The sequence below is a fragment of the Trichoplusia ni genome, chromosome 16 (assembly GCF_003590095.1).
Source record: "Trichoplusia ni isolate ovarian cell line Hi5 chromosome 16, tn1, whole genome shotgun sequence".
In the NCBI taxonomy this organism is placed as follows: domain Eukaryota; kingdom Metazoa; phylum Arthropoda; class Insecta; order Lepidoptera; family Noctuidae; genus Trichoplusia; species Trichoplusia ni.
This window is the reverse complement of record NC_039493.1, coordinates 5,736,398-5,752,563: the sequence shown is the minus strand read 5'-3', so window position 1 is coordinate 5,752,563 and position 16,166 is coordinate 5,736,398. Positions and strand designations below refer to the sequence as shown.

Sequence of the window (16,166 nt, the reverse complement as noted above, 5' to 3'; positions counted from 1 at the left end):
CTGTAAATTTACCATCTGATGGAAAGATAAGATATAAATAAGTAGGTATCTATTATCTACTTAACTGGAGTATCTTCATAAAGAAATCAATTAATTGATTGTTATTATGTTTGCAACCGATGGTTCGAATCGTGACAAATTTATATTACCTAGTACCAGTTTGTTGACAGCGCAATTAGAGCCTTTCATGTAACTTTAAATTGCGTAAATGAGTAAAACTAATCTGACAAAACATGTCAAAGAACCACCTAGAAAACAGGAAACTCGCTTTTGGATGAGTGGAAGGGACATTTCCTTGTGATCAACCCAAAGAGGTAGGTTAGCCTTTAACTAACTAAAACGTAAAACCCACCCATGTCCCTTTCTTTGCCTTTGTTTACTGGAGCCACGGTTATCCTTTCGGAAAATCCTGTTGTTTGCAGGCTTTGTGGAGACCCTAATGGTCTCCACAAAGCTTGCTATCATTTCTTTGAGGCCCGCGTCCGAACACAAGCACACCTCCCAACATAGGATTGGTCCTGGTCTGACGAGTGGCGATGTGCTACCCATCACTCACTGACTGCAAGTCCATGCCTACGGTAACTAAGAGTCTCAAACGAAGCCCCTAAGAATAAAACGCCCTCATCACAACTACTGTGACCTCATACTACTTAGGTAAGTAGGTAGTAGTGCATTTTATTCTGACAGATAACAAAAGTTTGCCAAATTGAGATAGTACCTATATTTATTTATTTACCATTTATGTACACAAAAAAATGGAGGAGCTTGTGGCTTAGCTATAATCGCATAAGTGATTCGATCTCAGGTTAAGCTACGCTTGACGCGGTTGGTCCGTATATGGGTGCTCATATTTGTCATAACGAGTTCCTCCGTGTTTCGGAAGGCACGTTACATTGTGGGTCCCGGCTGTTATTCCTACATCTTTAACAGTCGTTACAGGTGGTCAGAAGCTTGAAAAGTCTGACAACCAGTCTAACCAAGGGGTATCGTCTTGCCCAGGTAACTGGGTTGAGGAGGTCAGATAGGCAGTCGCTCCTTGTAAAATACTGGTACTTAGCTGAAACCGGTTACACTGGTAGCCGACCCCAACATAATTGGGAAAAGGCTGGGCCAATGATGATTATGTACACAAAACAATCTTAAAATAACACATGATACGAAAGAGGTGTTCAAAGGTACTGCTTTCTTCCAGCAGAACTGCGAAAGGATAGATAAATGACAAAAATAGGCAACAGTGTACAAGTATTGAAAGAATAATGTGACAAAAACAATTAAAACAGATATATAGGAGATAGCATAGACTGAAAACATATTACAAAATACATACAATAAATATATTTCCACGTATTAGGTACTTTATTAGAACCTATTAAGACTGAATATGTAACTACTATTATCGAGTTATAGTGCCTACACACTTAGATATAATTATCTAAAGATTTCGATCAATCAAGCACCTGTAGTTTTGCTATCATCAGATGTAAATCAATTAGGATTAAGTAATAACATGATTATATCAATAAATTACCTATACAGATCGTAGACAGTGATAAATAGGACAATGACAAACGAAATAGTGTGCTAATGAAGCTCCGTTACAAAAACTATCGCAAAATATACGAAACTGTCGCGGCCGATATTTTTCGATTAACATCGGATGGTGGTAGCATTAAAAAAATCTTTTTAAAAGTTATTAAGACAGATGCGCAAACATTGAATTTTCCAATTGATTAAAAAAGTAATCCAATTCGAAAGGTTTTTATTACAACAACTCCCGCACTTAGAAATTTAATCCTTGTGTCACGGGGATTCACAAACATTCAAATTACATGCTCAAAGATCCTATTTTAATCGGATTATCAGATATCATCCGAAATCTACCGTACAGTAAGTATATTCATTTATCCGAATCCGAATCTGAAATCGCACATCTACAACATTCGTATGAGAAAATCCGCAACTAGTGCGCCTACACTAATTAATCGCTGTCTGCAATCTATTAATAAAATTGAGACTCATTGATTGATTAAATCTTTACGTTGTCACGTTATGGAAATGACCGCTGAACTGAACTGTCACGATATCCATTTGTTTGACGCCAACATCTTTCTTCCCCCCACTTTTGTCAAACGTGTTTGGCACTCGCGGTTACGTTGTAAGCCTCGTTTGGTTCATTCAATCGTATTGCGAACGGCAATCACACGTGCCAGTAACTTGCCAGTGAAGTGACAATGACCATGTTGAACATTTTCGACAGTCCGCTGTTGAGGCAATATGCGGTTGTGATAATAGGTATGTGAGTGAAGCCATGCAATAGTTGTATTAGAAAGCGTTTTTTTTACGATACCGGAAACATCGTTAAGTTAGTGTACTCAAGTAGTACACAAAAAAAAACTTACACACAACACATCTAAATTAATATATTTTTTTTATGAAACGGATTGGGTGAAATTTTAATATGTGAATCTCGTTGTATCAATTATTAGCCTAAAAAAAATCCAATCGCCAGGAAAAAGGTTTAAAATTGAAAGGAATGGTAATTCAAGGCTCATTCGAAGGTTAACGACGCATCTTTGGAGCCTATGGTGTGTTGTTAATATTCATAAGCGATAATAATATCAAAAAGTTGTTACTCGTATCTTATAAACAAAAGGTAGTTAGAGGGTTCAGTTTTATAATAATGAATTATATTACATGCCGGACGTCACTATGTAAGATATTTCTATGAAAAATACCGGCAAAGAACGTAAGTACTTAGATGCGTTATTAAACAAAAGAGTGTGACACAATTTTGGATTTAATGGGTACCCAAGGGATTAAAAAAAGGTTTAAACAATAATGGTACACTGGAGGTTAAAATATATGTGGGTTGGGCAGTGGGTTTTACAAACAATCGATTTGTGAATCGTTTTTCCATTTATTTATTAATTAAAGGTACCGATACCGAGGAGAAACATGTAATTTATTCTTAGGGATTATCTAGGATCGATGTAATTTTTTTGAGTTAAAATAAAATTGTTCGTTACTTTATTAATAATTTTAAACTATGAAGTATTTCATTTCTTTGACATAGTAGCATGATTAATTGATTGGTGATATATGATGGCACTTTTGAACTGCTTTGATAATTTATAAATTCTTATTTTTGTCTGTTTGCATATTCGATTGCAATAAGTCTATTGAATTTTTGGTTAATTAACCAGCTGGTATTTGATGTCAATTACATATTTAAAATGGTAAATAAGTACCTACTCGATGCTTCATATCGATACTTTTCTTTAATACTCAGTTTGAAAATATAAAGCAACTAAAATGAAATTAAATAGCTACTTGTTTAGGCAGTAGGTAATTTAGGTTTTAATTACTTTTATTCAATGGGTGTTTGTGTTAAACTTGTGCTTGACCATACAAACCTAAACAACTTACCCAATAAAATGGAGTATTGGTCATTAATTGTTGTATTTGCTATGAAAATATAATTTGGTATTTAAATTTAATAAATCTAATTAATCCTAAAGATCAGTTTCCAAAAAATATCTTTAGCAAAAAAATAATTTGATACAGTAAATTAAAATCTCGTGTGACGTCACTAATCAGTAGTTTTACTGACAAATGACGTTATTAGCCGGGGTCTCCATATTAGCGTCATAGAATAAAATAATCGCATCCAATATTTTCATCCAAAATACTTGACTAACAGGGCTTTTTAATCTCATCTCATCCTAATCTTTTAAAGTCTATGGCAATGTCTTTAAACATTTCTTAAATCGTTTGAAGACAATTAGTTAATTACAATAATTATTTAGTTATAACTCTAATCTAATAATAACGCACATGTGGGTATACCTGAGCCCACGCCGCGCGCCGGCAGTACGCATATTCGCGGTTAATTTGACAATTCTGCACACTCCTATACAATAAACTAGGCATATCAATTTGATTCGTGTATTATAAACTTATACATGACTATCGAAATAATAAAATATAGTGCGGAACAAATTTATAGTGATACGAATACGATAGGAAAATAATTTGTAAAAATAATGTTTACCCATCAAAATTAATAACCTTACCAACAGTTTATACATAAATTCATGTTCGTGAACATTTCATCTGACTAGCCGTCACATCATTATATTCAGTATGATGACAGATGGACGGACAGACAGCAGTGTATCAGAAATAATAGGGTTCCAATTTTACCCAATACTAAAACTAGCAGCGAGTACATAATCACTTTACTTGTCATTTTTTTACAATTTGAACTTTATTTCGGCAAATGTAAAGTTTATTTTCGGGTCTCCTAAATAGTCCACTGCATATAGATAATTTTACACCGGCAACATCGCAAAGTAGACGCGAATATCAAAAGTCTAAGTAGTAAGTCCCATTACTTATTGAAAGGCGGAATAAGATTTTTTTCCAAAAAAGTGCTAGCTATAAATTATTGACAAGGAACAAGTGGGTATTATCTTTCGGTAGCATTTTTTACAATCTAGCTAGGATTGATTTACTTATTAGTCACCATTTTTTTGAGCTCTGACAATAACTTGATGATTTTTTTGTCTAGGTATATGTAACCGTATCATAATGAGATATAGGATAAGGAAAGAATCTGACTAAGAAACTTATCAATGAAGAGATGAACTGACTAGACATGAATAAAAGGACAATCTGTTATCAATAAAAGTGATATCATCTTTAATACATCGGAAACTGTTATTTTTAGGTAAAAAAGTATAACGGCAATAAAGTTATTTTTGGTTTAGTAAGATCTTCATTCGGCATGCTTTCTTCCGAAGCTAGTTTTGATTGGTCTTCGATTCCTGAAAATTTCCGTCTGCTAGCGTATCGTGAAGTGCCTCAAAATTTAGTTGCAGAAATCCAACCGGAACGACAAACAAACAAGAAAGTGAGTTTATAAAAACTTGGGTTTATTAAAATAACTCTTAAGCAACTTTGAATGTCAAAAAGCCGATACCTATTGTAAAATTTACTAATTTCTAACTAGTTGCACTTAGGTATCGGGTCAAATTGAGCCTTCATTTATATTATAGTTTGTGGTACTGTTAGTTTTAAGTACAAGGAAAACATGTGATACCTGAATCATGATACAGCACGTGTGTTAGTCCGTGTCGACGTCTCCGAAGTTAATGATAATGACACTCCATGAGAAGTAGCAATTGCGACTTCCTTTTTGCGAGACAGGCAGTAAGTAGGCAAAAATTTGACGAATTGTGGCAAAACTTTGTACCTGTTTGTTTGTTTGTTTGTTTGTTTGTTTGTTTGTTTGAACGCGCTAATCGCAGGAACTACTGGTCCAAATTGAAATAATATTTTTGTGTTGAATAGACCATTCATTGAGGAAGGCTTAAGGCTATAAACCATCACGCTGCGACTAATAGGCGACTAATAGGAGCGAAGATACAATCAAAAATGTGAAAAAATCATCGCAGGTATAAATCATAACTTATATCTTCTACCCACGGAGACGAAGTCGCGGGCAACAGCTAGTATTTTATAAAAATATTTAATATCTAGTTTTTTAATATCTTATTCACGTTGGCATGTGAAAATATGTTAAAAAACTAAGCAAGAATTCTCAAATTTAATTTTTGTTATAATGATATTAAGTCTTTATATCATATTAATAAAGCGTAGTTTAATAAAGAGGGTCCACAAGAGAAGTAACTTTATACTAACGTTATATATTTTAGACAGCCACAGTACTCATTGAAACGCATGCTATAGTTATTTTGACGAGACATAACTGCCACAAAAAACATACATTTACCGTACAGAAGCGGTACTTACAGTATGACTGAGGTTTGGTCAAATACTTTGCATGTTTATTTATCTATAGAACTTAGACAGGTGGATGAGGAAGAAACAATAATTAGTTTAAAAGTAAAATTTTTGGCTTGTTTTTAGTTTTTGAGATCGAATTAACCGTCATGACAAATAATTAATCAAACGAGTCTAAACTCGATGGGAGTGTGACTTGTGTCGTGTAATTGTGGTGCTTTTTTATAATTTTTCGTTTTTTAATACATATCTTCTAAGTTTTGATTTCAAAGATCTCATGCCTTTCTCTTTGTCTACAACAAAATGAACAGGTGAAGGTGGAAGGAAATAAAAACTTGTAATAAAAATGCTTATAAAATAGGTTGAATACCCTGTCCTAATAAGTAATACCTTCGAGGCAAACTTAGAAAGAGCAGACATGAGTAAATACTAATCTGTTTATTTGTTTAATTATTTAAAATGTGTACAAACAATAAAGTGGCTTTTAGTACTTATATAGAGAGCAATATACTTGTCTTATCCATATTGAACAAAAACTACTGCAAATACCTACACAGATAACAAACCTGGGCCTTCCGTTTGGTTTTGCAACATCGTATCAAGAATATCGGTAACGTACTTATTACAATGTCAAGTATGAAAAGTGAAAAGTACACCAGGGCTGACCAGGGCCCCGATTCTGCTATTTAACAATGGTCGATGAATGAATAGCAAATAGATTAAATTTGAAATTATTCCTATTCTCTCTTAAGCATTTTGCACATACAATAATTGGAAGTATTGACCTTGGGTGTACCGTCCCGTACTAAATTTCCAATTATTTTGCAGAAAAAAATGTCATTTTAAGCCAATTTTCATTAATTCATTGGCCATTGTAAATAGCAGAATTGGGGCCCAGCTCATATTATGTAAACGTCCTGCTAGATGCACAAGGAAAACTTTAAAGCATTGATCACCACTTCCATAATATAGAATAGTACTACCAATGAGCTAACTCATTGCAGATTGGCGATTTCAGATTCGAATCTTTGGTTAAAAGGTTATCGGCCGTTTATCAGGGATGCCTTGGATTAACATTGCACTGGCCTGGCTACGCCTGTCTGGTTATATACTTCATGCATAGAAATCCATACATATACCCGCAAGGCCACCGCGGCAAACTATAAAATACAATAGAATATAAATTTGTAGTTAAACGTACCATCAAAGGTAAGACGATCGCAAGCCATAATATAATAAAAATAAAATAAGGTACAAAAGGAACTGCGTTCTAAACTCACAACTGCAAAGTCGGAAATTATGGGTAAACCTTAAGAATCCAGCTTCTGCCTTGTCTAAGGACTTCTGGGAAGAAAAAGTTGTGTCTATTAGTATTATTAATCCTTTCATAATATTTGTAATCTTATTAACATATAGGTAAATACACATACGAGTATGAGCTACTTAAAGAATTTTATTCTTTTGCAAATAATCATAAAAAAATGACAAACAAACAAATATAACGCACACGCATAACTTCTTTTTGTTCCGAAGTAGGTAAATTCGTCAATATTGACATTTTATCATTTGTTTATCAATGCTGTACTTGAATTTCACTCTAGTGATTCATAATTTACACCCTGACTACTCTCTCGAGTTGAATTGATAAACGAAATTAGTAAAGATGACTAAAGTCTTGGAGAGATATAACGAGATAAGCGGATGAATCAAATCTTAGTAAAACCAGTCATAGGTACATACTTACATATAATCTGATATCAGTAGGACAGTAAGATCAAAAATTATAACTCACTCTAGGATGAATCTAGCAAAAGAATTTGATTGATAAAATATGTGGATTGATCGGTCGATAAGTACCGATTTTTTTTTTATCTCACAATGGATTTAAGAGTAACGTATGGAGTTTCTCGCCGGTTCATCTCCATGGGAACGACTTTTTGGATCCGCGCACTTTAGTCATAAGTTATGTAATATTACGTTTCTTAAGTGCCTGGTTTCGAACATCTAGGAATAAATATTTTGATTTTCACTTCTGTATATTCAGCACTCGTTTCGGACCCAACCGGAGTCATTGATCATGAGCGGATACGATGGTGGCAAATTGTTTCCATCCCTATAAATACTCATGAGCTAATTGTTGTACCAAACGAGTACTTATCCATAAATCCATCATTCAGCAGATCTTAAAAATACGTCTAACGATGCTACAACCACGACTTACAGCTAATAACACAATAATTGATAAATTATGTTTTTGTATGCTTAAACATATATGTTTTTTAGCGATCTGCAATTAATGTCATGGTTAACAGAACTATAACAACGGAATTACGAATATTGTAAAACTCATGTGTATAAGATCAAAAATTCAAATTCCATTCCAACCCAAGTCTAAACCATGTACAATGTTAAATTAGTTCCTAAATATTAAGAAAAAAACTATTTTATAACTTTTATAAATAAACTTAGCTTGGTTTTTATGTCAATTTCTAAGAACTTCAAGTGTCAAGGTCATTTAATTTAGAGAGGAGATTCTGTTGTTTTTTTAACACATTTAGACACATATGTACTTACATAGTAACAGGTATGTTGGTCTCTTCAAATGTTAGTTAAGTACGTTCAACTGGTAAATTGGCATGATTGTAGTAATTTGCCAATGTACGGTAAATACAGGGTTTTTCGCCGTCTCTACTAAAAATAGATTACTAAGATCGTACACGGAGATATGCAACTGATATTTTAGACAACGGGTCCACAACGTTTTTTTGCCATATCCGTGAAGCAGAGTTCCTTGTGACACGATTACTTCATCCTAACTGAAATATTCTATCAAAGATCGTCATTAAAGATTAGTTAAATAGTGGAAGTCACCTCTCATCATCATCCTCTCAGCCTATAGTTGTCCACTGCTGGACAAAGGCCTCTCCATTTGTTCTCCAGCGCAACCGGTTCATTGCCACCTGCATCCAACTAGACCCAGCGCCTTTCACCAGGTCGTCGGTCTAGTCTCCCCTGTACCCTAAGCAATACGCCATCGTGCTTCCATGACTGTAGCTACTCCACCAGCTCTTATTAAGGCGTCATGTAGGGCCCTTTTACCCATTATTCTTCTAGTTAATTCATAACATCACGAAATAAATTTTGTTTCAGTAAACTTCAGTGCTGTTGCTACTGGTGTCGGTCTTGGGTGGCCATCGCCGGTCCTTGTGAAGCTGAGCGACACCAATCAGACAGTCCTGCCGGAGCCCATCACTCAGAACCAGGGATCATGGGTTGTCTCCATTGGATTGTTGACTTCTACGGCCAGTAAGCACCGGTTTTATCTTTACCATAAGTTTTACTATAGGACTGCCGCCTATTCCAATAAAAATGGACAGTTTGCTCAAATTTTTTATTCCAAAAAGTAAGAAAAATTAAATGGACTTTGGATGATGAAATGTATAGTAGTGGGGGCTAGTAAAACCACTTTGTCGTAAAAAGCGTTAGGTGAGTGATATCACACATTCATTTTTGTATACGAATTCAAATAAAAAATATCTATCCAATATTTTTGGAAAACTGTCTGAGGGACTAAACATGTTTTTTTTTTCAAATACCCTATTGTAAAAGTGATTCAGCACACTACGACCCACGAAGCATCAACTTGTTCACAGAACGAAATCAATTAAAGGAGAGTCTTTGCGGTCTTCTTTTGTAGATAAAGCGGTAGTTTAAATTATTTTCTAGGTCAACACATTTCTTAGAAGAATGAGACTTTAATATATCGGAAATATTTACCAAATCAAGACCATCTTTGATAATAAAAGATCAGATTTTAAGCATAATAGTTACAACGGGAAAACCGGTTTGTTTCGTTGAAATTTATAAAATTGCAACATAATTACATAATCTACACATTTTAAACATCGACGCAGATGTTAAACCATAAGTAATATTAAATTCTGAATGCCTCATTTATATATTTTTTAACGATTAAATATTGTACAATTTCAGCCAATATCTGCATTGTGCAATTAATAGTCGATCGATTGGGGAGGAAGTACAGCCTGATCCTGATCACTCTGCCAAAGCTAGTGGCTTGCTCCATGTTTATATATGCCAGTGATGTTTGGATGCTCCTGCTTGGTAGAGCCCTGCTCGGTATGGGAGACGTCGCGACGTTCACCATACTGCCGATGTATTCCTCGGAAGTTGCAAGCGTAAGTGGACTTTATGCCTTAAAGCTAACGTATCTATTAGCGATAACTACTGCCAAATCAGCTGGCTCATAAGTCTAAGAAGGCTCTCTCGTTGTAGTGGTGGAGTTCAACAACCTTTCACTATTGCGTAATAGTTATGTAAGCGACATGATGGCAACACGAAACTTTTAGGCTGAGCTTAAGCAAATATAAAAACAAAATCAAAGACTTTTAACTTTGACTCGACGCATAGCTGAGTGGTTGTGGCTACAGCGCTAAATCCACTGTGTGAGTTCGCAAGCGGGTTCGAACCCCGCGTGGGACAAGCGTTTATGTGATCACCGACTGCTGAATCTAGATTGAGAGTCTTTGAGGGACTTGAATGCTTCTGAACCGCAAAAAAAGAAAGTTTTTCAGAAATTGACATCAGCAATGTTTGTTTATAAATTACTGTTATAATATCAAATCATCATTTCCTTACGTCATATAGTTTACATACAGTTGCTACAATCAATATTTGTATATTCTATAGAAAATATTGCTATGCCATTCCCAAACATATAAGGAAGCTTCTTATCGCAAAATGGATATAGATTCAATCACCTAACTCTTTCCTGTTCTGTGAATCAGTGTTGTTTCTTGCTGATGATGATGCGTAAGTTTGATTTGATCCGTCTGCTGAGAAGACAACAGTCCAGCACCGTATTAACCACATGGTATTTCCCTCTTTTGATTTTATGTTAAAGTAAGTGGTTGGCATATAGCCTTTTAACATCAATATATAATAAATTCCAATAGTAGCACATGCTACGGGCACCGAGAATAAGAGGGCCCCGAGATCCAACGCCTGTCCTGTACCGTAATAAAAAGTAGTACCACATTTTTTTTACTAAGCGCTCTCCGTGCAATTTCATGAACTACCTGCACTACAGACAAGTTGGTAGCACAGCAAAATTAAAAAAAGAATTTGAGAACCTAAAGCAAAGCTAAGGCCCCAATTGGCCCCGCGCTGGCTTATTCCGTCTTTGCAGCAGTCGTAAGCAATGGATGTTTGTTTGATTGCAGAAAGATATTCGCGGCAGCTTGGGGACCATGCTGCAGATCATGTGCTCTGCAGGAATACTCATCATGCTGTCAATGGGGCCTTTCGTCTCTTACGCGACCTTGAACATAGTACTGACAACTATCACTGTATTAACTTACGTCCCGCTGTTTATATTGCCAGACAGCCCATACTTCTTGTATTCTAGAGGTGAGGTTTGAACTAAAGAGTTTTTATAACAGTTTGATATAAAGAAGATCCAACGACACATAAAACTGTGACCCTTTTACACGTAGATACATTAAAAGAAATAGATTTTATTATAGCAATGAGACAAATTGGGGAAGACCTATGTCCAGCAGTGGACTACTAAAGGCTGATGATGATGATGAATGAGACAAATTTAAAAAGGAACCCGATAGTAGACATGTTGTTGTTTTTTATGCTATAAATATTTATTTGTGAGATCTAAATCGATTAGTTCGTGATGTACATACTGCAATAAAGCTTACAGATCACAATTATAGACAATACAGACCAATTTACTGAATCACACGCGTTAACAACATCCTGTGTAGCGTATCGTAGGTAGATGTCAATTGTTGTACTACAAAGTACATTGTGCAAGCATTGCTCAACATTCATCCGTTGAACTGTAAATTAATGACTGAGTGAGCTTGGGTAGTCCTTATAAATGATTTACATTCACTCTTGTCCGCGGAATACATTTTTGATTCACTGTGGCTGTGGGACATGGTTGAAAAATGATATAAGACCATAGACGCAGTCGCATGTAATGAAATAGTATTGCAGCTAAACTCGTGTTTATATATTTAGATGCACATACCATACGATGCCATTCGAAATTGGATCCAAAGATTTAACAAATTGAAAACACTTTAATTATTTTTCGATTCCAGGCCGAAAAGAAGAAGCACTTAAGGTCCTAACATTCCTACGAGGAACAGAGTCAGTTGCCAACGAAGAAATGAAAGAGTACGAAATAGCGGCACAGAAGAACAACGGTAGCATCAGCAAAATAGAGATTTTGAAGAACCCATTGTTCAGAAAATCCCTAGCTCTGGTCTGCATACTGGGTTTTGGAGCTCAGTTTTCTGGGTTCAACGCGGTCTCCGCTTATTTGCAAACGATACTGGAGTCCACTCAGACGTCGGTGAGACCGGAGATTGCCTCAGTGGTAATTGGGTCCATACAAATGTTCGCTAGCATCTGTACTACGCTGGTGACTGACCGATTTGGCAGGAAGATTATCCTGGTATCAACAGCTTTTGGAATGGCAATAGGAATGGTAAGCAGACGTTACTCTTTTGTCACTCTTGCAATGAGACATCCTTGATTCGCAAGGAGTTTTATACACATTTAAATCATATGTTCAAAAGCATCTAGATTTAGAATAAGAATGTATTCATGTCGCAGTAAATACGATCCATGGGGAGATTGAACCTGTGGCAAGACGGAAATAGTAGTCATCGGAGTGATGACGTAACACTAGGCGAACCGTTAACTTTGAATAATTTAATTCGTGTTTATTTTTCGAGGTCACCTAACGAGATTTGCTTTGTAAATGTCCATAATCCATTTGGTTGATTAGTTCTCCGTACACACAAAAAATTGGTTTTAAAGCCCTTAAGTATCTTTACAGCCTATTGGTCTATGAGTAATTAACTAAGTATGAAATTCGCAGAATATACATATTTTAGGGTTTAACATGTTTTTGAGTGACTCACGTGTTAGCTCCAGTCTTTTATGGTTAGAACAAATGTCTATTAGTGAGTTATTCATTAGAAGGTATTTGTTAGTATTTATTACTTGTGCTTTTTAATATACTTGTTTATTCAGATGTTAAGCTGGATTTGGTTGATACCCTGCATGTCCAGCTTTTTGATGTTTACAGTTTTTCTTTGTTCCTTGGGTGTAGTTTATTAAGGGCATCGCGACAACGCAAACGAAGACTAGTCGAAACGTTGACCTACATTGTTTATAACGGTGTTTAAATAGTGATTATCTCTAGATTAAGATTATTTAGACAAGTTTATTCAGTTAGTCAGGTAACCTTGAAGTATACCTTTCCGGAGAATCTCTAATGAGGACAAAGTCTTTAAAACATAATTTGATTTATTTGTGATCCGATGTTGCAAAGCCACTTTACACGAAGTGTTGTCAATTCGATCCTTGTATGAGACAAATGTTTAGATTCTCCTAAACTGTTTATTTTAAATCAAAACGTTTTGAACTAGTTCAGAAGAGCAGGATAGCATTATGATTGTTTTACCGTTACTCAAAAGTAAATTCATTAATTTTCAGACACTACAATGACACAGTCACAGTGTAAATACTAATTCTGTTATTTCTATGTTTCAGGTCGGTCTGGGGACATTTTTCAGACTTCAAGACGACGGTGTTTTGATTGGTTTTATGAACTACGTGCCATTAATATCGCTCATCTTGGTTGTCTTCTGTTATAGTGCAGGTAAACATCTTTTGTCTTATCAGGCACTTTGCCAAAGAACGCCAGTTTGTTAAGGGGACAATAACTCTGATGATGACTGCACGGATAGCCGAGTGGTTGAGGCCACCACGCCAAACCCACTGTGCGCAACGTGTCATGGGTTCGATCCCCCCATACCACATGCCTTCGTGTCATCCACGAATGCTTTTCCTGAGTTTAAGTATCTCGTATGTGGCTACAATGTTTGCCGCAGACGGAGAAAAATACAAACAAGAAAAGAAGAAATTGTTTACTAGCAGGAACAAGTAGCATTAAATCTTACAGGCATAGACAGTAAATTAAAGAAAGCTGCAGCGGCATCTTAAATATTTATAGAAAAATAGCTTATCCAGAACATCTCTTTTACGACCATACCAAACGTTGCTTAAACATATATAATATTATTCTCTACTTACTTTTCCATGTATTTGACAGGTGTCGGCTCTTTGCTCTGGGTATTGAACGCTGAGCTGTTCGACGACCGCTCCCGAGGCTTCGGCATGTCCATCGGCATCACTGTGACATCCATCTGCATGTTCCTCATCACCAAGTACTTCGCCAGCGTCACCTCAGCCCTGGGACCCGCGAATACCTACTGGATCTTCAGCGGGAACTGCGTCCTGTACACCTTGTTTATATACTTCTGTATACCAGAAACAAAGGGAAAGACTTTCTCAGAGATTCAAGATAGTCTAGGAAAGAAGAGAAATAGTACGAATGATAATGTTAAGGTTTAGATGAAGTTTTATGTTTACTTAGGATAAGTTTTCCCTCGTAGTTTTAACCGCCATATAGAAAAAACCGTGTTTATGCCATTGGGACTAGCTAAGCGTTTCTTGGATTATAAGAATAAAAATATCACCATATACCTCTCACAGCTGGACAAAGGCATTCGGGAAGTTTTAGGATTTGAGCATTGATCAATATGCATACTGCGGGTTTGTTTCCTCACGATGTTTTATTAAAACACTTGGTAGTGGCGTCTTAGAATAACAACTCTCAATAGTAAAGTATGATATGGTAATATCATAGCACGATAATTTGCTAATGTCTCTTAAATGTCTACTTGACTCAACATTCCACTTGAGAAAAACAAAGATGGAATGACGCTTACGACTTTTAAGCAATGCTATTCTTGTTATCAATCGACAGTACTCGTGCAAATGTCCTTCTGATTTTTCTGATATTTATTTAGGCATAAACTGAAAATGCATGTATTGAATTATTTATTACGGAGAGTAATAGACGTTAAAAATTATTATAGTTTATAAATAATTAAGTTACTATTTATTGACATGTTTGAAGAAATAATGTGCGAAACTTATTTTTATTAATGAAAATACGGGTCCATTAAACTTAAATGGTAATAACGAACAGATACCTTTTAAATTTTTAATTAACTATTTTGAAGACAAATATAACACACGCCATATTTAATTTTTGTATTTTTACATTTTACTCTGTATGTAATGTATTTTATATAAATATTTGACCCAGGTTTTTTTTATATTTGTATGTAATATTTTTTACAATAATAATATTTATATAATTGTCTTTAGTAAATGCAAAATGTAAGTGTTATTATTAAGGATAGGTTTAATAATGAAAACCTATGTAAAATGTGATATTAGGTGTGTATGAACAAATAAAGTTTTTATTTAATGACCTACTTATTCTTTGTGTTTTATACACCCCCAACACCCCACAGGTTAAGCTTCACTTGATACGGTCGATTCTTGGATGTATCATCTATGCCATAATGAGTTTTTTTTAATTAGATGCACTTTACTTTCTATCTCCAGATATACCCTAAATAAGAACAAAAAAGAATAAATATTTTTTGGTACCTAATAAAAAAAACAATCTTTGAAATCCGTGGATAAAAATAATTTTAATGTGTGGTTTTAATCACTTTGACATAATGTGCCAGATTAACATGATCTGTATGAGCTATTTTCTTTAATGGATTGTTTCGTTTTTTTATTCATAATTTATAGTATCTATATTTTCTAGCTATCTAGGGTTACAGTACTGTCAGAGCAAGGGGTGAACGACAGCTGCAGACGCATGTGGATCAATAAAATCGATTGAAATTAGAAGAAAATATTGGTAAAAATGCTTTTAAATAACATTGAAAAGCCCTTAAGATAATGTTTTGTAAGGATAATACCAATTATTTGCCAAAATATTTATTTAATTTAATAAAACTGCTTGAAATTCATTAAAAAAATAACTTTATTCGTTCATACACACCTAATATCACATTACAGAATACCTACTTACATTGCGATATACTTTTAACTTATTTATAAGAAAAACACTTGTTTCACACATAAACGAATCAATGAAGACAAATATTTATAGAAAATAACTTTTTTGAACACAAAAATATTAAAGAAAGACGAAAAGACGCGTTTGTGTTCATATTATAATTATGTTATATGTATACAAGGATTTGCATAATAATTTCTTAATTATAAAATCAATATTATCTTCTATTAGGTACTTTGACTTTATAAAAAATAGTATTTATTCTAAAACATGTTAAGATGGTTTTGAAATAGTTACTTATAATTTACCTTACATTTAATAAAAATATCCATAATCACCCCTAACAAATAAAATAAAATAA

General features: G+C 34.7%; 1 protein-coding gene across 1 annotated transcript; it reads left to right on the top strand.

The window, feature by feature from the left end:
• The first annotated feature begins 2,160 nt into the window (after positions 1 to 2,160).
• Positions 2,161 to 14,732, top strand: LOC113501836 (facilitated trehalose transporter Tret1-like). Its single transcript, XM_026883120.1, has 7 exons — positions 2,161 to 2,292; positions 8,956 to 9,111; positions 9,799 to 10,004; positions 11,049 to 11,235; positions 11,946 to 12,334; positions 13,408 to 13,516; positions 13,970 to 14,732. The coding sequence occupies exons 1-7, from the start codon at positions 2,232 to 2,234 to the stop codon at positions 14,269 to 14,271; spliced, it is 1,410 nt and encodes a 469-aa protein (XP_026738921.1). The 5' UTR covers positions 2,161 to 2,231; the 3' UTR covers positions 14,272 to 14,732.
• Positions 14,733 to 16,166: the final 1,434 nt, after the last annotated feature.